This window comes from Macrosteles quadrilineatus, unplaced genomic scaffold, assembly GCF_028750875.1.
Source record: "Macrosteles quadrilineatus isolate MER2022 unplaced genomic scaffold, UCM_ALF_1.0 Scaffold_1__1_contigs__length_201487025, whole genome shotgun sequence".
Taxonomy (NCBI): domain Eukaryota; kingdom Metazoa; phylum Arthropoda; class Insecta; order Hemiptera; family Cicadellidae; genus Macrosteles; species Macrosteles quadrilineatus.
Window position 1 is genome coordinate 23484309 of NW_026542594.1, and position 26860 is coordinate 23511168.

General features: G+C 32.2%; 1 protein-coding gene across 1 annotated transcript; it reads left to right on the forward strand.

Annotated features, from left to right (window-relative positions):
• On the forward strand, window positions 1-26700 carry LOC128983034 (uncharacterized). Its single transcript, XM_054402160.1, has 13 exons — window positions 1-255; window positions 1268-1404; window positions 1855-2055; window positions 2766-2986; window positions 7242-7364; window positions 9524-9743; window positions 13331-13480; window positions 15842-15985; window positions 17294-18261; window positions 20452-20581; window positions 21506-21702; window positions 22230-22523; window positions 23254-26700. Exons 1-13 carry the CDS (start codon window positions 72-74, stop codon window positions 23306-23308), a joined length of 3024 nt encoding a protein of 1007 aa, XP_054258135.1. The 5' UTR covers window positions 1-71; the 3' UTR covers window positions 23309-26700.
• The last annotated feature ends 160 nt before the right edge of the window (window positions 26701-26860 follow it).

Consider the following 26860-nt stretch of genomic DNA (forward strand, 5'->3'; position numbering starts at 1 on the left):
TCTGTGACACAGGCCAGTGTGTGTCTCTGGGCCGTTAGCAATAATAACTGTATGCTGTTGCAGGTGGTAGCATGAGCTGGTCCCAGTGGCGGCTGCAAGTGCTGGTAGTGTGGCTAGCCACGTGTCTGGCCTCCCCACCGACCTGTAGAGTGTCAGAGTTCTTCTGTGACACAGGCCAGTGTGTGTCTCTGGACCGTTACTGTGACGGTGTGGATGACTGCGCAGACAAGAGTGACGAGCCGAGATACTGCTCACGTAAGTAACACCTGATACTCCCTTAAGGGCGTAATGACTTAGCAGTACGCAAAGCATTTAAAATACCACTTTTTAAATTATCTTTCAATACTTTTTTTATGCAGAATACATAAATATACAACAATGAACCCTTTTATATTAACCCCTTGAATTATATTTATTAATCCTAATAAATACATTGTGGTGTAAATAATAAACACACTTTATAACATATACTGTATGTTTGCTGTGTCTTTTTTTAACTGCGCAAGAAAGACTCGACGATTGTATCATGGTATTACTAAGTAATGCAGTCAATTATGAACAAGACAATCCGTCTATAAACCTAATTTTGGACACTACATATTAAGGAGGAATTAGTTTTCTTTTTTATATTGACATTCATTGCTGTAAACGGCTTAGCATGGAAATTAGAATAAAAATACACAGCTTTATAAGGAACATTATCTACGAAAAAAGGGAAACAAGATCAAAATGAAATAAAAATTGTCAACTTACTCAAAGAATGAAATATTTCAGAGAAATTAGGTCTAAGTCTCTAACAAATAATATAATTAGTGTCGTAATATAAAAGATAACCTGATTACTCAGCCAAACTAATTGACCAGATCACATTGTAATTTATTATGGATAACTGTTTTACCTTGATTCGTTGGTTTGTCCATACTTTTACTTAATCCATAGTCAAGTTAACACTGGTTATAAAATGCTAGTAATATTTGTTTATTTCATTCATACGTACGCTGCTGTGTAATAAACTAGGAAAATAATTCCATGAATTTCCATGTATATGTGGAGCTGTGGAGCTAATAGTTCCATGAAGTTACCTCTTTAGTGTTAGAAAATGCACATTAGACATTTAGGCCCAAGTAAAAAATAACTAGGCTCAATGCACAAAAACAGTAATTCGGGATCATTATTTTCTCTTGGGTGGCACCGATTATAGGAACTTAAATTATACTGAGATGTTTGTTAAAACTTTTGATTGTATGCTCTTATTATACTTGTATAGCGTGTAACCGGACGTTCTACGGGGACGTTGGGAGAACGTACGAGCTGGAGATCAGGAGACCGAGGGAAGATAGACTGCCCTTTCTTTGCCACCTCAACTTTACCGCCGGCAGTGGAGAGTTTGGAGATTTGGTGCAGGTATTGATATCTCATCAAAATTAATTTTTGAATCAGGACTAGAATTAACGACAGTTTTCGAAGTGAATTAGTTTCTTTCAAAAGACAAATGTATGATACTATTGAATTCACTTACGTTATTAAACATTATAAGTATTTACTAGTTCTTTAATATTACTTCTTGTTCATGTTTTTAACAATCTTAAAACCCCTAATTCAAAGCTGTTGTTTCAGCGTTTAATATTGTTATAATACACATCAGAATAAGGTTAAAAGTTAAAATGAATAATTATTTAGTTATGTATTATTTAGTTTGCAAAGTGAAATATGGCATTGTTTATTTTGTTTTAAATCTAAATTTTTGTATAGATTTTCGTAAAAAAAAAACACCTAATAACCTATTTACATTTAAGATCAATATATTTTTTCCTCTCGACCTATTTTCTAATCAACCGTAAACGTTGCTCACAGCTGACTTTCGACACGTTTACCGTGGGCAAGTTCGTCTCTTTTACCTCTGAGGGTTGTCCGGACGGTCATATGTCTATAAGAGAGACGGAGAGGCCGGACACTGAGGGCCAGTGGTGTGGCAGTGCATGGGGGTATACAGTGTACTACAGTGAAGGAAGGTCATTGAACCTGACACTCCAACTAGACAAGCTCAGTGAACAGGTGAGTGTGGTCTAGATCAAACAACATGACATGACTGCTTAGGATGCCCAAGCTTGCATGCAAATTAAAGCCCATTATTGAAAGATATTGTTAATGATGTTAAAAATTAAAAAAATCAATAGTACAAGAAATCTTGGTTCATTGTAGTAAACTTAGCAAAATTTATTTGTTTTCTAAAAATAACGTCATTACGTGTATCACACTAAAAAACTTCCTACGCTAAGTAGGGTTAAGCTTTTATACGCATCTGCTTAGACATAGACATTTATCTTATAATTAAGGGTTAAATATTAAAAAAATCATCCCTTTAAATATTGTCTTTAGATATTTGCAGGCAATTTTATTATCAGTAGCCTAAGTGTATGGTTTTCCACCTTAAAACCTTAACTTGTAGTTTAATCTATATGATGGCCTTAAAGGCAGTTGAAAAACACTTTTTTTTCATCACCTTGGTTGTGTTAAGCTGCTTTTGCAACCTAATTTTGTTTAAGTTATATCTTGGAAATATACCCTGTATCCTTCCCCTAACTTTATGTAATGGCACTGTTTTATACATTGTGATACGATTAACAGCACTCAAATAAACATATCCATTTACAGTGAAAGTTTTTGGGTTTTCTACCTCATTTCATTACATTTTATGATAAATCACTATTGTTTTAACCAAAAACCACTTAAAATGTACAAACTTAATCATTTGTTTCACACAGGGTATAGGATACAACTTTGACTTCAAGTTAGCTTACAAGTTTCTGCGACGCTCAGAGGCCCACCTTCGCTATGGCAACAGTACCGCAGTCAGCTACCGTGGGGAGCTCCTGCCTGGGACGTACTGTGACCGGGTGTTGGAGGGGTGCGACAGGAGACCATGCAGGATCCAGAGTCCAAACTATCCCGGGGTCTACCCAAGAAATGTCACCTGCTATTACAGGTATCGTTGTGCTCTTGTTTTTGTTGGTTTTTCAATAGCAAATTGCTAATGATAAAAGGAAATAGCTGGCTAGAGTTTGAAAAAACAGGTCTTCTGTTGGCCAAATTAATACATTAAGAATCATCATCAAGCAGTCACTACAACTTCAGCCTTCAGTGTATACCACGTTCATTGAGTTTGAAAGACTCAAACAGTTTCAACATTTGACATGTGATGGTGTTGACAGAAGTGTAATGTTGTAAATTCACCCGGGAGATTGGTATACAAGAAAAAAACCTTAAATATTATGAAAAAGGAATTTTCAATGTGTTTTGTAAGATACGGGACAGCTCTCGCCGCCGTGTTTAATAAAGACTGGTGTAAGACAAGGATTCTTGCTTTTACCCCTCCTTTTCTTGATCACAATGGACCATATTTTGAAAATAGTGGGATACGGAAGAATAATAGGACTGCAGTAGGGCATTAATGGTCGTTTGAACTACTTGGTTTTGCAGATCATATATGTCTATTATCCTAGTGACACCAAGAAGTCACTGATATAATTTAAGACCAGTACGAGTCTAGTATAAATTACTAAACCATCCAGGTCCTTATCAGCAAACCTGTATTAATGTCCAACGAAGTATTATGGGCTTGGACCAAATAAATTCCACTCAGGAATAAAATGAAATGATTAAAGCATAAATTGATGTCCACACACTGAAGAAGGGAGAGAGCAGGCTAGAATGAAAAGGCCTGGAGTAGAATACGCAAAGATAAAGAGAAAAAGGGGGGAACCAAAAATACTTGGATGCGTACGGGTGTAGACCTTCTTAAGCTGTGGCAGGCTTGATGTACATAGCCTAGTAGGAGGAGAATAGAATTGCTCCAACTGAGTAAGCTGAAGAGGCCTTGTTGCTGTCCTACATTCCTTGGAGAAATAGCATTAAATAAGCCAGGCAAAGTTAGCACTATGATTAAATGTGTTCTTAAAAGTGTCTTATGCACAACAAGATGTAACAACAATATTAAATAGCTTTTTCATCAGCATTGTACGTGTTATTACATTTACGAAAAGTAAATAAAAGAAATGTCTTGTAACACTTGAAACGTATATTTACGTTTATACTGTTACTCACAAGACGGTAAATATACATACAAGTTGAATCATTCTCCTATTGGGTCTGGTGATGATGGGAGTGTCCAAACAAAATCGGTCACTACTTACTATCTTCTATGTATACTTACCATCTTGTGAATAACAGTATAAGCGTAAATATACAGGGTGAGTTTTAATTGTCCCCCCCCCAACTTTTTTCTACATTTTTTCAAATATCAATCCCAGACCACTTCCAAACATTGTTGGGTAGTAAGTACTTCATTTTGACAAGGTGGTCATTTCCGGCCGCCATCTTGGATCCGCCATATTGGATGCAAAATTTTTTTCAAATGTAAAGGTGGGGTTGTGACCCATTATTTCGAACTAGATTTTTACCCTGATTACAATGCTGCAAACTTTTTTAAAAATCTTGATTCGTTCTAAAGTTATGAGGGCTTTTTAAAACTTTATTTTTAGCACATTTTAACATTGTGCATTTACAAACTAAGACCCATAATCTCAAAATAGTGCTAGATAAAGATAAGTATACACTACCAGTAATTGTCGACCTATTTTCACTTGGTTATGACTGATGTATTTTTTTCGGCCGCCATCTTGGATCCGCCATTTTGAAATGTGATAAATTATTTTAAATATGAAGAGGGTGTTGTGACCCATCATTTCTAACTACTTTTTTAAGCTGAACTTAATTCCATGATCCGTTTTTCATTTTCATTTTTTAATTTTTAAATATTGACATTTTTTACAAAAAAATTGCAATATTTCATAAATAAAACTTGATAACAAAAAATGAATTGCGGCATTGAGTTTAGCTTAAAAAATTAGTTAGAAATGATGGGTCACAACACACCCTTCATATTTAAAATAATTTATCACATTTCAAAACGGCGGATCCAAGATGGCGGCCGAAAAAAATACATCAGTCATAACCAAGTGAAAATAGGTCAACAAATACTGGTAGTGTATACTTATCTTTATCTAGCACTATTTTGAGATTATGGTCTTAGATTTTAAATGCACAATGTTAAAATGTGCTAAAAGTAAAGTTTTAAAAAGCCCTCATAACTTTAGAACGAATCAAGATTTTTAAAAACAGTTTGCAGCATTGTAATCAGGGTAAAAATCTAGTTCGAAATAATGGGTCACAACCCCACCTTTACATTTGGAAAAAAAATTTTGCATCCAATATGGCGATCCAAGATGGCGGCCGGAAATGACCACCTTGTCAAAATGAAGTACTTACTACCCAACAATGTTTGGAAGTGATCTGGGATTGATATTTGAAAAAATGTAGAAAAAAGTTGGGGGGGGGAATTAAAACTCACCCTGTATGTTTTAAGTGTTATAAGACGTGTTACTCTACGTAACAAGATTAGTCCTAAAGCCCAGAGAAAGCTTAGGTAAAAGCCATAGTAATTATAACAAGAAATACACCTGATAAAACAATAATTAGTATGAATAGGTTGGGCAAATACAATTGGCAAAGAAATGTAATAAATGAACAAATATTTCAACAATATTAGGCGTATTTACATATTCACTTGTTAGTTAAAAGGATGGTAAATATGTGTGTATATGTGTATTATAATACAATAGCGATTTATTTAGAACCGTCACATTAGCCATAACAGGTGATATCAGAGACTCGTAAACATCTCTCGATTGGAATGACCAGTGTCACTGTTTGTAATTGATTGCATTTGAAAAAAATGTTTACATATATTATCGATCTTCCAATTTTTACAGTAGAACTTTTAATTAATATAATTGTGTTGGAGGAAGCATCAATCAATCAATTAATAAGTTATTTACATTTTTCACATCTACAAGGCATGTTGCCGCGAGTGCAAGTCTTTCTACCAAATTGCGATAAAAAATATCCAAAATGTACCCCATTACTATTTATTACCTCTTAAAACATAATCTTACCATTGCTAAAAATCCACTACCAACAAAGAACATACAACAGGAAAAATTCACCATACAATGGGACCAAAATTTGTTTATTTTTACAACTCTTTTGGAACGTATTTAGTTTTTTGGATTTACTAGCGGCGTTTTTTCATGGCTTGGTTGAATATGTAACGAGCACTGGTGTGATAAATAAATGCTCTTGCTGTCGTGTAATGAATTTCAACTCCGTTTGGACAAACAGTCCTCTGTTTATACACTGACATAATTCATGGACGTGTTAGGACACTGAACGGTAGTAAAGAGAATTTGTTATCAGAATTTTCCTCTGCCTCTAAAATGTTGGACGATGACCACAGTTGGTAGATTAACTTCCCTTACATGTAATACAATAATATGTCAGGCCTATGAATTAAAAATGTATTATGTTAGTGGCAAATTATAAAAACGCGTATTCTATGGATTGTCTCAGATTTCCAAAACCTAATTTCTACACCGCTTAAAATGACTCAGTATGGAATAATGCGTAAAATATATTTTACCCACATATTCTTTTGGATGACCATTCATACTAAAGGTAACAGATAAAATAAACACAGTAAATTTTTTTTCTGCATTGACTAATCTAGTCCAACCTAAAGACTTGCATTTTTAAACTAATCTAATCTAAACTATATTTAGCCTAACCCAACTATACAGAACATATTTTATATTTACGATTGTTTTTTTTTTACACATCTATTTATTTTAAATACTTTGCCCACCTGGTTTTTTTACATTCTTTAGGTGCCTAGCATTATACATACACGATAGTCTGTAAATGTTTATAAATAATATTTATTATTAGATTATTTTATACTTCACTTAAAATGCATTGTTAAAAGATTGAGCTATGTTTATTACATTGAATTATTCTTCCAATGCCAAATATAAAGTTAAAGTTAAGCTATTTAGTAATAATATCACAAAGCCTACATTTGTGATGATTTGTATTTTTTAAACCCTCGTCTATTTGTTCATAAAACCAATGACCTCTGACATCAAACGTGAAGCTTTAAAGTTTGGAATGAAACAGATCCTGTTCCAATATTATGTGGAACATTGGTTTAATTTTTTTATCCAAACTTAATATGAAGCACTCAGACGACAAAAAATACTATAAATTGTTTGAGAATAAAACGTGACACAATTTAACTTTACTATTGGAGGCCAATATTGAAAATGTTTTACGTTCAATGTTTACAGGGTGGAGCAGAGAACAGCTCCAAGAGGTAAACATGTTTTGTTGGTGGTTCGACAAAGAAACAGCCACAAGATACATATCAAGGACCAAATAGTGAAATACGACAGGAGCCAGAGGGTTCTTAGGTAATGTGTTTTGGCATTCGATACTATTTTCTGTTTATTTTATAGACATTTAGAAGACCAATGTTTTATAATTACAAATTTATCAGGCATTATAATGTATAGGTGTATCTGTGTCAAACAAAAGTATGAAACATGTTATACGGTGTTTTTATGTTGAAAATTACTCAACTATGTTCTTGGGAAAACATTTTGTATTTTTTTAAAGATTTCTTACAGCTTGATTTGTGAGATGTTTTGTGTTTTGAGTGGTCTGTAAGTACTACTTGTACGTACTATAATTTTAAAACCAACATGTTATAGCTCATTGTTTAGTTTAAATTGTACAAACATAGTGACATAAAAATTGGAATAAGAAAGCATACGACTTATGGAATACAAGTTGTTCTAAACTCACTATATTACGTGAGTATGGAATAGGTTTGGATCTAAATGATTAGGTAAAGTGGTCATATCCTGTATAGCTCTGATTACGCTTTTCACCTAATGATTAGATACAGTTGAACGTTGCAAGTATTGAAACGTCAATTGTGCGTTAGAGTTACAGTGACAGAACTAATTACTTAGATCATGAGTTGTTTATTGCAATCAACTCATGTGACGTTAATTATTACACGAGATGCCTAACAAACGTGTAATTGCATGTCACCACCAGAGCTGTGATTATAAATAAGAGACCTACTTCATAGTAAACGATATAGAACAATTAATTAATTGTTTATTTCATGTAAACAATGTAAGTTTAACATTATATGTTAGGTGCAGAAATACTATAATTACTACTTACATATATGCAAAATTTAAATAATACAAAGTTTTATATATTTTTTTTTTGTGGAAACTAATAGCTGTCCAAATATTAAGATATTCTACAGGAAATAATGTTTGCTAATCTGTTATCTTATTTAACTCTAGTAGGCCATCGTTACTTTAAAATATTTATAATAATAAAGTTAAAATGCAACATGTTTTATAAAGATTTAAAATTTTGGTTTTCTTCGCTTTAAACAAAAAAAAATCCTTAAAGGAAAGAAGGCTATAACTTATAGGCGGGACGGAAAGACTTTACTCAGGATCGATTTACTTTTTCATTGTAACGTCCCTTTTGGCCAAAAAAAAACATTAATCATTTACATGTTTATGCATGTAAATTCATATGTATAAAAGTATGTGTTTGTAAATGTGTCCATGAGTATGACAACTCGAATAATTTTTTACCGATTTTGGTTTGGCATCAATGTAGAACTTATAGATGACCTTGAATAAGTTCACGAAACAGCATGATCACTTGTTAATAGCAACAGAGTGTTATTGGGGCTTAAAGTACTTTTCTTGAGTTTATTTTTATTTTTTTACCTTTGACACATGGAATAGCCTGATTTCCATTATAGCCACCGTGTATAGCTTTCTACAAACTTTCGAAATTGTATCGTTGTTGTAATACAATTAAAGGTTACGGAGGAAAATAAAAAAGGTAAATTTCAAATTCTCAAGCTATTCTTATGGAGAAAAACACTGTAATATTTTGATAGTTTTTCGATAAATTTTGTTTAAGTTTGTCAAATTAGTTTATTTTATCACATACCAGTAAAATAAAATAAAAAAAGTTTCCCTTATCCCATAACAGGAAACCATGGCACTCAACTTGTTATTGAAATTGTTTATCTAAAATCCAATCAGGCAAACTTGAATTCCCCTAGTCTACAGGTTTTCAATACTATTTGCAATACTTGAATTTTCGGTTCTGTGAATTACGAGTTGAAACTGTAAAAAACATGTTACACGGAGTGTATGAAAGATCCTATTAACAAATTCAAATTGTATTAATTGATGTAATTATTTTTACTGGATAAATGCACAAAAACCATAAATAAGCTTAACTATAAAGAAGAAAGATTGACTAAAATGTAAAAAAAAAACTGCATAGGTACCAATGCAAATGAATCGTACTGGTTAGTCAATTGTTTTATTTTCTTTACTAATGAAATAATTTAAAATGCACATAAAAATTTTATCACAACTTAAATAATTCCTTACAGTTGAAATCGTTTATTCATTTTGAAGATTTTCTAAGTTTTTTTTGCAGTTTTTTTTTCATAATGCATAGCCTTTAGTTTTTCCAATACATAATTACTTTATTTCATTACTTCAATCGCACGCAGGGTATGGGACCAGTGTAACGTAGTCCAGGACTATCTCACAGTATACGATGGACCATCAACTCTAGACCCAGTCTTGGTCAGACTGTGTGGAGGTGATGTAGTTCCAGACATTGTCAGCAGCGGTCCTAACATGCTGCTGGAGTTCCACACCTCCCCATACGACAACCCCTTCCACCCTGTACCTCTCAGCTATCTACCTGGATTCGAGCTGGAAGTTCAGGTACGGCTTACGTGTCATCATGGTTGTTTTATATTCGCTAAATCATTGATATTAATTTGTTAAAGGGGAGGTGGTCATAAGCCTATTGAGTATTAGACGAAGCTAACTAATAATATCTCATAAACATAATTAATCTCTTTATTGTAAACGTGTGTTACTTAAGCGTTTAAAATCTTTCGTCAATAACTTAGAAACCTTCGAAATAATGAAAGGTAAATCCAAAAGATTCTTTAATATTCCTAAGTTTTGTATTTCATCAGACGAATGCACAAGAAGATCAAATCTGCGGTAAATTTAACCATAATATAAGTCTTTGGCAAAAAAAGTTTGATACTAAGTGAAGGCTAATTTATTCCAAAATTAAACTGCTGAATCGTTTAATTGATTTTGAAAAATTGTGTTCTTTTCATAAATCAAAACAAAACTTAGGTGGTTTAAGGAGACGCGATTCCGTCTCCTGCATTTCACCCTAACTTTAAAACAAAACCTGACAAGTGATCAGCTGACTTTTGGTTAAAAAGTGGTAAGGGAACCCAGGAAACCTTTCCCTTAAACTTCCTAAATTTTGTTAACGGGCAAATTTCTTTCATCAGCATGTTACGCTAAATATATTAACGATCAGTATATATAAGCTATGTTATTCACTGGATTAGTTTCTAAACCTTATTCAAAATCATTTTCCATTTAATCATCTCATAAAGAGGACTATTTTGACTATATGGGGGTTTCCCGACATGCTGCTTTATGTTTAAGATTTTTTAAAGTCCCTCCAGACTTTACTTGAACTGAGATTCCTAGGAAATTAAAGTGATTCCAGAAGAAAATGATGAATTGTTTAATATAATTTTAAGCGACTTATGCATAGTAAGACGTCATTTGACGGACGTTGTTGTCAAGAGATTGACAAACTACTCAATCTATGGCATGAGATAAGTTGTATTTTGATGTGTTATCTATTGTATTAGGTAAGTAGTATGACACTTGTTCTATTTATAAATTAGGGATGTCCCTTTACCTTATCCCTAATATGTGTTTTCATAAAACCTATTAATTAAACTCGAAAATTGGATTTTCGCTTAAACCTAGGTATAATACGCCAATAACGTTATAGGAGAAAGTTAACTACCCTAAGTTGAGTCTTGACCATAACTGTAATGCCTCAAGTGCTTAGCTCTAGTCCTAAAATTGAGTTGTATAACTAGTTGTGGGTTTCCTGGGGTGTTATAGTTCAACTCGAGCTGCTCCAAATACCTCTGTTTGGAATATTAATTCAAATTCTTTAAAATACCGAAATATTCCAAAAATTGTGGCAATGACCTGATGTATACTTTCTTATACTTATTATTTGAAGTGGTGACTATTATGAAGGTAGGCATTTTTAGACAAGTATGGATGGAAATGAGTGTAGGATAGGTGGCGCGATCTTGTGGTCTTGTTACTGACTAAGGTCGACATGTTCTTTAGACAGGACTGTTAATTATTAGCCCATATGGCAACTAAGAGACCTAAAGTTTATAGTGGAATCCGAACTACATTTTTGCCGCGTAATTTACAAATTGGTCTAATTATCAGTATAGCACTGCGGATAGTCGTAGTTTTCACTAGTGCGGACGTTAATCTACACATTAATACATAACGCCACCTTTCACTTTTATTTTTGGTTGATGTTGCTTTCTTGCCATAAGCGTATTAAAAAAAATTTCAATTTATATTCATTTTAGATTTTTAGGAAAAAAAAGTTGTAATAAATAAATTAGGACAGGGGTAGGCAACAATTTTAACAATTTGTTCTTAAAGTTCACTGAAAATAAAATAAACTACTTATAAAATAAATGTAAAAAGACTATGTTAAACCAACATGGCACAAGTATGGCTACAAAATCTTGATACAAAAAAGAAAGTGCCACTTTTGTATTACGTCAAATAAATATTTCACCAACCACATTAACATATTTGGGCAAATATGTTTAGGGCCAAAAATAGGAACTAAGAAAGCAATGTTTTGTTTGTAAGCAATATAGCAAGGACATACAATAGACTGTTAACACGGCTTTGACAGAAAGCTGTTAATAGATATATCCATGAGCAGTATGTTTTGAGACATGATCATATGAGTGCTGATCATGCCCTAAGCTAACATTGCAATACATGTATACTCGGCAATACGTGTAGCCGATCCCTGTCTAAACCATGTATGTCATGTCAGTATATGTTAATAAGGCCTGAGGCTACCATGCTGCTTTGGCAGCATTTCTGTCTGATCGGTCGTCCGATATGCAAACGTTAAGCGATAATCGTACAATCAATTTCAGTTTCTAGATTAATTCTTTTTAAGTTTTCCCCATACCTAACTAATTTATATATTAAAAATTATTGGTTTTTCTTTTCCCAATTGGTTCGACTCTCCTACCTAACCGATTTTCATGATGTTGGTCTTAAATAAAAGGTATACACGCACGGATTTTCCATCAAGCTACAGCATCCATTTATCTGACATATATTTCAAGTTAAGCACAAAAGCACCTTCTTCCATGTACATTTCTTATTGGACTAACATTTAATTTTACTTTTCCGAATTCGCTTAGCTTTTCTACAAGACCAATTTTTATAATTTTTTTCTTAAAGTATAGGTATACAAGCACGGATTTTCAATCAAGCATCATTATTATATTTATATATTGTTTTACTCGACCAAATAACATAAATTAAATTATTTTTCAAATTCTTACTTCAATTTGAAAATTAATTTCACCAAGTTTTAATTTTATTAACCTATATGTTCAGGTCTATGAACATTAAGTAAAACACCAGATTTAATTTGAGCCATCGATTATTAAGATGACGTACCTGAAGCACGCTGCTGAATCACGAACCAACAACAATTTTATAATTATTTTAGGACTTCTCTGCAATCAATATTACGTGATTCCATTTTATTTGAGTTTTTAAAACGTTTTTATTAGCTCGATTTCTTGTCCGGTACAAACTTTGCAGTCAATTTTATACTAACTTCCCAAAGAGCTAGAGACTTGAAACTTGAAACATAGCTCACAAATGGAAGACAATGCAATATTATATAATTAAATTTTCATATTTCCCTTGGGCTACGCCCCATGGGTTTGTTTTTATTTTTTTACACTTTGCATATAATCGAAGCGTGTATCGTTAAAATACTATCTCGCTCAAAAATGGGACTTTCGTGATGAGTATTTAACGATACTTTTCATCACAACCGAAAAAAAAAACTACTTTATCAAATTAAAAAAGTTAAAAAACTTCAGTTGTACACTAACTTTGTTAATATCAGACAAAGAATTGTTTGTCTGGTGAAAATAATGTTATGTCAAGAAAAGTCAGCTGATCAATATTTGTTTTTGGTGTCTTGGCAAATTGATGATTTTTGAAGATCTCAGCTATATGGAAAAGGAATATTTTCGAATACAGAGTGAAGTGGGTTTGGACCACTTTCCCTTAAAAGTGTTTGACTTAATTACAAAAATGCCACTGGCGTGGATACAAGAAAAAAAAAAGGTTTTAAAAAAATAACTTATGGTTAATATAATCTACTTTTGTATTTACTCTGTTAGGTGCTGTTTGTCGAAGCTCGATCTCATAAGTACGTGAGGGACGGTCGCCATTGCGAATTTCTCCTCACCAGTTTTGACTCTCCATGGGGCGTTTTGGAAAACCCACGCCACTCACTGCCCCCCAACACCACCTGCCGCTACCACTTTCAGGTTTGCAGATGATGCTCTATTATTTAAGTTAACAAGAGACGGTTTGAGTAACATGGTACAATGAACTGAAAATTTCCATAGGTAAAAGATATGATCAATGAATTGTTGTTGTAGGGCGGAATAAACCTGAATGAGTTTGCAAAACAGCAATATCCTATCATTTTGAAATCTTCTAAATTAGCTGTTTTTATTTTCCTGTCAAAACCCGTTATGGTTTATAGCCACTTATAGTACCCACTGTCCATTTCAAAATAGATATTCCATCAAATTTACCCTGTTGTACTCGCAGATACGCTAGTCTACTTATAGAGGCCACTACTGTTTTGACGTCAGGGGTGATGCCATATTTAACAGCTGTTCTCAGTAGGTATAGCTTTTTCTGTAAACTAGTTTGACAAAGTGAACTAAACATGTAATACCTGTATTTTTACAAATTGTTAACTAGAGATAGAATAAACGTTTCAGTTTATTAAGTTTAAAATAAGATGTGTGTTTCTATAACTAAAAAAATACAAACACAAATAAAAGAAATACTTGATATTTAATCCAAAAACATTGTCCAGTAAATCCCTATAATGGTTAGAACCCATAATTCAATTATTAATTTACTTCAACTCACATAAACAAATAAATTAAACATACAACAACCTACACAACAACAACTGCACATACATAAAAATATATAAGATATCGCTAGTTGGCACAATGAGTGGGAATAACGTATCTGAGGGACAGACGGGAAGCTTAGTCGAAAATACTTGTCTGAAAAATGGTTATGGGCAATATGACCTAAACCTGAAAATACATTAGGCAGACTCCATAAAAGACCGCAAAGGGTTAAACAAGAAAACTGAAAATTTTCATTTCAGCCATCGTATTGAGCTTAAAAACTATTAATTTATTGTATTGAAGTTTTGCTGTACAATTAAAGGTACCAGATAAAATAAAATAAAAACTGCAAATTTTAATTCTCACGTTATTTTTACGGAGAGAAAGAAAACTGTTGAAGTTAATTTGTTTATAAATATAAACATGCTGATCATTTTTAATATGATCAGGACGGATCATATTGGCCATGTTTTGGATACTACCATTGACTATATAACACTACAGTGTTATAGTAGTGTTATATAGTCAATGATACTACTATACTATTAACGTTTGTTACTATTAACCTCATATCCCTGAGTTGGTTCAAACTGATTTAAAATATATTAAACGGCTAAACATTGAAGGGGATGCAAGCGGCATTTCACTCACCCTGTATAGGAGCATTCTTGTACATCTCCATAATTAAGTACTTGTTATAATAATATCGAAGGAATAACGACCCAAATATTTATTCCTTAGTATACATGTATTTTAATAACTAAACTATGTAAAAACACTATTGGGCATTTTCTATCCACTCTTACACGATATCATGTATTGCGAAAATAACAAAAAAGTAATTATAGCTTTTGATTTATAACGTTTCCTAAATCTCTATCCTGTAACATATAGATAATAGCCTTCACCAAGACAACATTTTAGCGAATTTCCCATATAGGGAATAAGCTATTACCGTAGTACTCATGGTAAGACCTGGACCCGGGACCGATTTTTCTTTTTCGTTTTGATATATATATATACATATATGTCCGTTAGCACGATAACACGAGCAAAAATGATCCAATTTTGAGGAAATATGGTCCAAACGTGTAAATCTACATTTATTTGAACAGCTAGCATGATCAGAATATGGGAACGGTGGTTTTCCCATTTTTGACCCTAAAAACATAACATTTTCAATTTATTTTCAAACCATTTTTTAGACCTAAAAAATCTAATAATTAAGTATATTGTGGCGTTGTTGTTCGCCAAATAGTTACGGAGAAAATAAAAAAAAATAATTTAAATTATCGTTATTGTTATGAAGAATAAGTAAACTGTTGTAGTTTGCTTGTTTATGCACATATTTTGATCAAATTATGAAAATGCATTTATTTTATACTGAATTATTAAAGTTAAAAGAAAAAACACTTTTACCCCCTGTTGCACCAAATCTAAATACTTGTTAAACCAATGTCATTTTAATAGGGAATAAATGGTATATTTTTAAGGAGATATTATAGTGTAAATCCAATCAGACTAATGGAAATTCGCTTAGTCTGCAGGTTTGCTGTGGCGGGGGTATTAAATGTATATATATATATATATATCGATTTCCTCATACTACTTATTTCATACCTAAACAAACAATCCACAACCTTACCTAAATGAACCCAGTACAAACAATCACACAAACGAGTAATACTTTTATTCCATATTAACTTTGATAAATGTGATATGTTTTAATTTCTATTAAATTTATAATTCCAGGGTCGGACACACGAGACGGTATGGTTATCGTTTATCAAGTACCATGCAGCCAGCGCCGACCCTGCCGCCTTCCAACTTGGGGACGATTGTAACGCCAGGCTAAGGATATGGGACGGGAGGATCACTTCTGTTACAGGACTACAGGTAACCTAGGACAGGAATAGATTCCACCCTAATAACATAAAAGGATATCAACTTGATCATTGGAATCGTAACTAAAATAATTGTAAATATAGATGCTTAAAAAGTGTATGAAGTTAACTTTGTTCCAATAAAAGCTTAGTTATGTAAATTATATATGATAAAATGCATCAGCATTATTAAAAGGTTTTTTGTGTGTTTGTGTGGATCCTTAGTTTAAGATAATAACATAACATATCCAACTTAATATTATTTAATTAATATTGACAGAGAGTCCTTATCCTCTGAGTTAATTTTTTTTAAGTCTTAAAAAATCCGTTAATGGATGATTTAAATTTGAGTGAAAAAAAACAATATTTAATAGGTCAATAATCATAAATAATTCCTCTACAAATTACACTTTATCACTTGGTTTGTTTTGTTAAGTTTATGCAATTTTATGTAACTGTCAAAAAAATAAATAAAGAAACAATAGAGAATATAATATAAGAATAAAAAGATAATAGGAAGATTAGACAATACGAGATTTATCTTCTTTTTTTTATTTCAAGGGTATTTTAAAAACATAAAGGGTTTAAAATACCATCTTCATCAAGAGTGTTGTATCAAGTGTGTTGCATCATGTCTTAACATCTTTACAGTAAAACACCCTCTTAGTTGAGATGTTTCTGACCACTCGATAAAAACATTAGAGGTAAAACGTTACAGATAAACCTGACGTATATATCCTTAGTCTATAAACTCTCCTACCCTCTCAGAGAACATAAATTTGAGAGGGAAGTAAAGTAAACAGCAATTGATACAAAAGCACTCGAGTTTGTAGAACAAGACAAAACTACAGTTAAGCAGAAGTTGTGGAGCCGGCTGGATCGATAGACCAACCTAGCGGCAACTTCTCTAACTAAAATGGCCTAGACTTTATGTCTTGGGATTAAAGGAAATGCGTTTCTTTTGTTAATATAAGTGCATAGGATGTAACTTTCACTATTCATGTATCTCTTTTATGAAAATAAAGTTTTCCAAACCAATTTATTGGTGGGAAAATAGCAAGCATGACTTTAAATTAAAAGAATGGTACTGAAAGATATAATAACGAATCAAATTAAATAAAAAAAAAAACAAAAAAACTCGAATCATAAATGTCAAGGAAATTTTTTTTTACTATTTGTAGCTATATTAATACATTTTTAGTATGATCTTAAGTTTGTTACATATAATGTAGTTGCATTGTACAAGTAGATTTAATAGGTGTTTAGTTTTGATAATCAGTAATATTCATATTATTGATTTAGATAATGATAATTTTTTCAGACAAACGTCAGTCTCCTGGGAGAGTTCTGCAAGGACGAAGTACCAAGACTCTGTGATCATACTCTTCTGAGTAATAGTTCTCGCTTCACCCGCCCGTGTTCCTTGGCTGAGAGTTACGTGTCCTCTGGAAGTGAACTTACCCTGGAACAGTTTCTGAAGCAGGGTTCAGTCCTTTTTCCACTAAACTTCCTTATACGCTACGAATTCGTCGACACTTCTCTAGAAGGAAGCCACGTTAAGGGTTCAGACAATCCTTGCGACCGTGTATTTTTATCGTCTCCCAATTCACTTTCCTCTGGAAAATTTCAGTCTCCGAGGAGTGTTTTTTACTACGGGAGAGGTGGTGCTCAAAACCTAAGCTGCATATTGAGATTCGAACCCGGACCCGGAGAAAGAGTAAGATTAACCTTTACAAGAGCTAAGTTTGGTGAAAGACTTTGTTCTACAGAAGAAGATTCGCGAACTGGAAGATGGAGATGTGAGAAAGGAGTTGAGTCTCCTGCTGTCGCGGAGTTGTGGGTGTCTGAATACCCTTGGCCCTTAGTGAAACTTCAGAGAGATTGTATGTGCTCCAAGCTGTCTGAACCAATCACTATAAACACGCTTACGACATCAATAGTTGAAGTAAATTTTACAGTGACATTTATGAATATCACGCAAGACTTTGGAGACTTCCATTTTGAAGGGGAGTACCAGTTTGTAAGTGTTCCGTCGGACTCTATGAGTGAAGCTTGTGTAAAACACAGAGAGGAGAGAAGACTTAGAGGTTCCAGTGGAGAGGTTGTACTTAGAAGTCCTGCTGTCAGTAAAGTGGAATACAATGAAGTGAGTGCTGCCAGAGTGACAGAGGAGACCGTCTCAGAAGACCACTTAGATTTAAACAGCTGCTCGAATTTCCCATGGCTCATAGAACCCGAAGATAATTTTCTTTATCTTAAGATTCGAGGTTATGAACTTTCTGCTACAAGGTACGTATTTTTTTATAATTGTATAATTAAAGGGTTTTGCATTGATATACCACACTAGGCGAACAACACTAGTTATATGTTTGATATGCATTTATGAAGCAATTTTACATTGATGCAATAGTTTTTAGAGTAAAAATAAATGAAATTAATGTAGGTAGTTTTTGTTTACATTAAAAAAGTAATTTACTGCATCGAGGGATTTTTAAAATCAAATTTAGCCCAAGGAATCCATAGATATGTTGATTTTGACCCTTTGTCTATCGTAAACCCCTTGCCAATTTTACGCAGACTGTTTTTGTATAAAACGGATTTTTTTAAAGGGTTTATTAAAAAAAAATACAACAAAAATGCTCAATCCGGAAGTAATAATAATGTTTTACCCATTAAAGGAAAATCTATAGGCCTCAGTTAAATGTTTAAATTCACCTTTAACCATTTAAAACTACATATAATGAATTTAATGATGAATCATGTAGTTATAATGTTAAAGGACAGTTTAATTTATAATTAAAACATTGTCAATATTTATTTAAATTCTCATAATAATATCATCTTATTTGCAATATGCTATTTATAATGATATGCATATGAATACAAAAAACCATGGTAAATATGTTATTAGTACTCCATTTATATAAACTTACACGATTTTATGTACATGTTAAGATTGCTATGGATTTCGAATAATATATTTTAGAAACTAAGTGAATCAGAATGACATCTCACTTTGGATTTTTAAGATCATCGGAAGTCTAAAAAAAAGAATTCTCATAGTTATAAAGTAAATTCGGAATCGTCTACATATTTGTAAAATTCACATATATGGAATGAAATTTTACTGAATCATTCATGGCACCCGCCATGAATGATTCGGTAAAATAGCCTAGAACCAGGACCTCTTTAATTTTTCGTTTTTATATCCCCAAAGGGAAGAAACACACCCCGTTCAAATTTATTTTACTATTTTATGACATAAAACGATCATCTTTAATTTAGTATTTTTATAGAGCGAATAAAATTGTATTACATTGAGCACATTTTACAATTGATTTAGAATTTTAAGACAATTAAAACAGTTGAACACTTCATGAAGTATTTCATAATAGATTTTTTAAATGTTGAATTTTAAGACGTATTTATTCTTAGAATTTCCATGCCAAATGTAACCTTTTTGTAGCTACAGGATGCGGAATGTTCACGCCAAGTCACTTTTTCGGGGTTTAGGCCTAGTAGCTCATAAACGAGTAGCTTTTGCCTTTAAAACATCAAACTCGCAGTTTCTTTGTATGAAGCAGAGTTGTTGTATACCAAAAATTTACGGATAAAAAAAACTACACACTTAAAACTTCATGTTATTCTTATGAAAAAACAAGTAAACTGTTGTATTTTGCTCGTTTATGCAAATATGGTAATCGTATGTAATATGTTTCTTTATTTCATATACGCTATTAGCATGTTACGAAAAAACACACTGAATTACTTTCCTTGTAGAAGTGAACCTAGTTACTGGTTTTCGCTGATGTCATGGGGATATGGCAGTGAAATAATAATTTTTTTTTTCAAAAAAGTTATTTTTTATATTTGTCTATTATTTATTATTTATAATGCTAAAAATAAGAAAAATTTTTCATTGACTTATTTCAGTATTAATAATAATAATAATAATAATAATAATAATAATAATAATAATAATAATAATAATAATAATTATTATTATTATTATTAATAATATATTAATTAAGTAATAACTACATAATAATATAATAAATAATAACAAAATGCTTGCATAAACAAAAAAATTTCCATAACTCAACAATAAGTATCACCATGGTTACGCTACCAAGTGTAACTTTTAGCTGCGATTCCCGCTAATCAGTTTTTAACATTTTTAACTACTAAATTTGATATATCTTCAAAACGGTTTATTCTACATGATTCAAATTTTTACCAAGTGTTTGGAATGTTATTATCTAAATAATTAGGTAGAATTGTAAATGTATGTCCATTCTAAAGTGAAAGAAATATTTCTTATAACGACTCCTCCGAATAGTAACTGTGCTTTATTATATGAATTTAATCAAATACTTTCAAACAAATATTATAATGAATATGTAACTTTAAACCCCTTTATTATTTTCACTATAAGTGAATGTATTTAATTATTAATCTATTGTGTTATTTGTTTTCAAGGTGGAAAAAAGAGTCTTTTCAGTGCGACACTGCCAATCGCATCCTAGTGTACGCTGGTGTCGGTGCTCGTGAGGCCAGAGTGGTCTGCCCTACAAGTGATTCGGGCGTCAACAGGCTGCGGGTCGTTGAGGTAAACTTGTTGCAAACATTGCTTTTGAAATGTTATTTATAATATGTTATTTACAATATTTATGTGCACATTGAAACTAAAATATTATGACGACAAACTGTTCTTAAATATACCAGAGAAAAACGGACCAGCCTTATTCATTATTGTAAAGTAAGGTGGCATAGTAAAATTATTACTACGTACAGTATTGGTCTACTAGCCGGAAGCTCATGAATTTTTTGTTCCGTAAATGTTTTTGTAGGTTACAGTCACTTTTTAGCAGGATGGATCTCTTTAAATTATTTTAAAGCAATTCTTTCTTACAAAAACTATCTTGAAGTAAAATTTGCTTATTAAAGAACAAGTTAACTGTAGCATGTAGTAGAGCTTACAACTATGTGTTGAAATCTATTAAACTAGTTTACTCATGTTTACAGCATTTTTTGAAAATTCTGAAAATACCATTGCTGAAATATAAAGGTAATTTAAAGCTAAGCGAGAACAATGCATTATTTTATATTGATTATAACATTACACAATCTAAATTTTATTGTGTACTTAAAAAAAGTATATTATAAAAAGTAAATATTTATTTATTTTATAAGTTGGACTACATATACATGTATCACACTAGATCTACTATAAGTTATAGCAAGTTATTCTATATCCGAGGGGCAAATCCAACTTCACAAATGTATTTCATTTTTATTCCAACCAGTCTTCCTTTACAAGCTTTACATACAGTTTTAGAAAATCTTGATCGTTTTCATTAACACAAACTCGGTTTAAAAAATTGAAATCTGCATGGTACAAATTTTTTAATTAATGAGACTACTTGTAGATAATAATTTATTTGACTTGTTGAAATAAAACGTGTCAGAAATTTTAGAGTTGAATAAAACTGCAAAGAGTTATTTTTACAGTTTTACTATTTTTGCATTTTAGGTTTTCTCAGATGGGTGGAACCGTAGTTCTTCGCTTACGCTTCTTACTCCTCACGCTCGTAGCTTTGTTGTTGAGTTTCTTGAGAAAGAACCTGGGAGTTATTCAGTCACGTGGATGGAAGTGTCAAAGAGGCCGATGCAAACGTCCACAAGTAGCTTCGTCATGACTTCATCAAACCCACTTGACTGCCCTTACAGGTTTGATTGAATTTTTACGACATATTTTTTTATGGAATAGGAGCTTTAAACTAGTAGATAGTGTTGTTTAGTAAACCTTCTGCATGTAAGTAAAGTTTTCTTTTAAAGACGAACGTATTTACAACAATCTGTTTCGTATGCTAGCAAATGGCTATAGCATTGACTACACACGTATAGTCAATGCTATAGTAAATACTTAGGGAGATAAATCTGCTATTTGTATTACATAAAAACATTTTTGCATAATTAAATTAAAATATTTGAGATGTTCTTTAAATATCTCATAACAGTAATTGCTAATTATAAGCCATATACCGGGACACATTTTTTCAGCAACTCATTATCCTCTCTTGTAAAAAAAGTCTCGATATTCACTTACTGTATGGAATTATTGTGTCATACTTAGAGTTACATTTTAACCCAGCTCTTATGGGGGAACATTTGAAAAGGATCTATATGGCAATAAAGGGAAAACGTGTAAGGTATATTTTAATACTCCAAAAATTATTTGACGTAATCTTCTTCAGGTGTCCGGAGCTGAACGCCTGCATCAGTGCTGAGCTGTGGTGTGATGGAGCCTGGCATTGCCCCTCTGGGTACGACGAAGCAGAGGCTAACTGCGCCTTCCAGTTTGGAGTGCCGATATTGTACGTGCTGATAGGGGCTGGTGCACTGATAATGCTGACGTTACTTATAACAATGACTGCCTGCCTCAAGTGGCGTCAGCACAGGAGGAATCAAAAGAAAAAGAAGAAGGCCAACCGTGGTAGCAACCATCTGCATATAAACCATATGCACAATAACGGTGACTTGGGAAAAAGGTAGGGGATATCACAATTTCATCTATAAGTGTTTAATATTTTTTTTTCACATTATTTAACTAAGAAGCAATATGACGTTACTCTACACTATAACTCTAATTTTTTTTGTATACAATGCAATGGACTATACTATCATTTATGTATACGTTATGTGTATGAAACCAATGAGGTACTTAAGGCTTGTGTTTGTTGAGTTAAACTAATAAAACAAAACTGTAAGATGATGTTTTTACATCTAAACCACCTGTCATATTATGACGGATGATATATTTTAGAAAAGAAAATTGGTAATATTATTAGATTTAAACTCTAATATAATTGTAATGGCAATGTCGTTAACAAAATGACAATGTAGACTTTACAGCCAGTCACTTGTTTTATTACTCCTTTGTCCATTGAGTAACAGAACGGTAAATTATACAAATAAAATCGTTAATACAAATATCTATTTATTCGTTATTTGGATAGTTACGTTAGTTGGTTAGTAACAAAAAATAGATTACGATTAATCATTATATTAATTCCACATATTCGACAAAAATCTTTAATTTTCATCTGTGAGTGGTTCGATTAATCTATATCCAGTTTGATTTCAAAACAGTAGACAGCTTTAATGCGCAATCGTTATCTATCAATAGACAATGAATACTTAAGAGTAGTACATGTTTGTTATTATCTCCAGGATTTGTTAAAAGCCTACTAGTTTTATAAAATAGTCTGTCTCTTCCAGGTATCCAGGATCCCCGGAGGACCTGTTTCTGGACGGTAAGGACTCCCTGTGTTGACAAAGCGTGATGGCGATGGAGACGACCGTCTGACGAAGCGCGGACGCAGACGGCGTATCCGTCGATGACGTAACCGTCGAAGACGTCATGCTTGCTGACGTCATGCCCGACTTGGTCTTCACAGAGCGTAGACGTCGTGGAGGGTTCCCATAGAACGGAGCTTCAGGTGGAACAGTAATATATACTTTCCGTGGAACTTGTGGAAAACTTCTTACACAACCACCAAGAAAAAAAACCAGTAAATATTTGTGAAATATTAAGCTGGGTCTCTCCCAATACAACATTTCCAGTGTATCGTAATTGCTCACATTCAAACGCTGGCCCTACTTAAGGGTGATTAGGTTTAAGAATAATGATGATCGTTTAAATTGTGGTGTCCTTGTCTCTCTTAGATTTTTCCAGAGCTATATTTTCATTTGTAAAATTAAAATGAGGGATTAGATTTGTAAAAAGAAACATACAGACGAAAGATAAAAGAGCCATCTTAGACAGAAATTTTTATAATTTGTTCACGGCCTAAGTAAAAATACACAGCGTTCTCCCCAGGGAGTTTATATACACCAAATATATTCCTTCAAGATATTAATAACGGGATTAAAATCTATTTGGTAATACAATGTGAACATAATATGTCATGAATATATGACATTACGATATAATATATAACACAACTTTATAACACAATATAATTATAAAAAAAAACATTATTGATAATAAGAACTGTGTATAGCACTAAATTATTATTATAAATTATTATATGAAACCAAGAGAGGCAAGAACCAGAAAGGTGTGCATGTATATATATATACACATTATAATTTCGATTGGACGAGTTAATTATAAATAACCTGAATCGTCTTTACAATCATTTCAGCCCTTTACTTTTATAAGATCTTAAATGTTATGTTTTTTTTTTGTTTAGGTTTTACAACTTTAAGGAAAAAGACTGATGAGTCATTGTAAGGTTACCAATAGCTATAAACAAATTTGAGCGCTAGTAATATGTCCTTATTCAGCAACAATATATGCCAAACCCTTCAAAAGTAAATTAACAATAATAAACTCGCAATACATATTTGAAAGGTAAGATATTGAATATTACCACAATATGTTTTGCATATATCCTAGTATTACGGATTGAAGTGATAACACATTTTTTATAATCAAGTAAATAAGATTACGTGCTTCATGTTTACTGTTGGATTGTGTAGAATTTACATCAGATCACTGAATCATGGTAATGAGGAAATTCGGCTTAAATAAAATAATAAAATCCCTATTCTGTTACACATAGTCTATTCGGTACGTTATACAAGCTAAATTATTAAGAATATAATTGTCAAACGGCTTAAACCTAAACCGTTTAAACTACCCTTTTATGTGCCAAATATTTCTTGACTGACTTCACATTCATTATAAAATACTAATGGAATTGAATATTATAATGAAAACATTGACCAAAATGTACGTAAGAATAATGAAGTAGATACGATGTATTATATACGAAATCATAAAACAATACAAAAACCAATACATCCTTTAGCCAGTGTTGTAAATATGCATCTAATACACAGCCATGCTATAACGTGGCTATACACAATCTATTTACAATCAATTTTTTACTCTGAATTTAATTTTAACGAAGTTTCAAACTATCGTAATAAAAATATATATATTTATATTATCTGGTATACATATATTCCCCAAAAATTCCTATGCATTTCTAAGTTTTATAGATCACTTAGGTTTCTTTGTAAATATGTAGGTAGACAACGTGTTGTAACCTGGACGTTTACTTGTGTTGCTGGTTTAAATTGGTTGTTTCTTGATTAGAAACTCAATAACTTTATTTCGTTCTTATAAAATATACTTCAGAATTTAACAGCACTAGAGGCCTAGGTTTTCAGTTTATTATGCACCTTACCCAAAAAGACCATGACTGTTACATAAAATTGTTGTCAATTAAAACAAAATAGTTTTACACAAATATTATAGTAAATTATTAGGAAGCTCAAACAATCTTTGTTACGTTGCTAAAAGCATATTTACCTACGACCGTTTTTAACTAGCCTGTTCGTTTTAAGTTTAGTTTATAGACTTGAAAAGAGTTACTTAACCGTCTTCCTTACTTAATATACAGTATTGTTTTTTTTTACTTTACAGTACAGGTTTGAACGATTAAAGTTAAAGAATGAAAAGAAAAGTAGGAACATTGTTATTCTTCGAACGCCAACTTATCAGCTGTTAAGACCAATTTTTTTTAACAACAAGCGATCGGTTGGAACCATCGATCTCTATTATTATTACAACTGTAGTAATAATAGAGATCGATGGTTGGAACAAGTCGTTGCATCAAAATCATTAGCAACAATGAGAGGTTATAAAAGAAAACATAACCTCTTTTGGAAGTTATGAGAATTGATTGTTACTAATTAAGAAACAGTCGTAGGTAAAGCAGCGTACGTAATTCGTATTATTAGCATTTACGACACTCGTAGAAGTTTTAAAGGCACTTGTCAGGTCTCGTACTTTCAATGTTCTACTCGTGTCGTAAAGATACTCCTTACGTGATTGTTGTGTAAAATACTATTTTACCATTTATTGTAAAACAATGTATTAGTTACAAACAAATGGCCCAGCTTAAAATTATTTATTTAGACCCTGAACTGTTTAGATTATACTATTATACGGCGCGTACCTTCACGTGAACAGTTTAACATAGTAGGGATTGGAATGACAACATGTTTCGCATATTTAGGCATTGTCAAGTGATATCATTTAAAACAATGTTTCGTCCAATAACAGATCTGTTGTTGACAATCAAATAGCTACACACATGGGACATAACACGCACGAAAAAACCATTGAAATGCAGAGTTTTCCCTGTCCGTGCTGCTAACGGTTTATAGTAAGCCTACAACTCCGAGTTTTACGTTATTTTGTTTTTGTTATGTCAAATTTATGTATTTATTCGAATCTCAATAAAAATATATATTATTAGTTGAAACAGTCTTGAAAGTGATATTACAGTAGGCTATCTCTTGACAATCCCTAAATAGACCGAACATTTGTGATAAGTAACCACTACTGGATTGAACCGTTGACTTCAAGGAATGTACCTTATTAATAGTGAAAATTTGAAAAATAAAAAAACTTAACAAGCCAACGCTTAAAAGATAATTCAATATTCATGTTTAACTAGGCTTAAATTGACATAATTATATAGAATCCATACGCTTATGATAGTACACCTTACTGGTGTCCTACGTTTTATTATAATACATTTGTTTATTATTTATTTCTATGTGTTGGTATGAAATGTAATTTTAAGTCTGTTTCTATCCGAAAATGCTTTTAGTTTAGATATTTTGTATAAAGAATGTTTAGCTGATAAATAAAAGAAGAAAATTATTTGTAATTGTGAGAGTTTTTTTCTCAATCCTTCCCTGAATATTTATTGACAAACAATTGTAAACGGTATAAGGTAAGGTTTGGACAGTCAAGTCAAATCAAGTGTTTTAAATAAAATATAGGCCTAAGCGAAAGTATAAT

What these genes read in the sequence shown, in the direction of transcription:
- LOC128983034 (XM_054402160.1), top strand. Translation starts at nt 72, where the DNA reads ATGAGCTGGTCCCAGTGGCGGCTGCAAGTGCTGGTAGTGTGGCTAGCC. An exon ending in AGTTTGGAGATTTGGTGCAG is followed by an intron (nt 1,405 to 1,854) that starts GTATTGATATCT and finishes CGTTGCTCACAG; the next exon opens with CTGACTTTCGACACGTTTAC. An exon ending in CCTGCCGCTACCACTTTCAG is followed by an intron (nt 13,481 to 15,841) that starts GTTTGCAGATGA and finishes TTATAATTCCAG; the next exon opens with GGTCGGACACACGAGACGGT.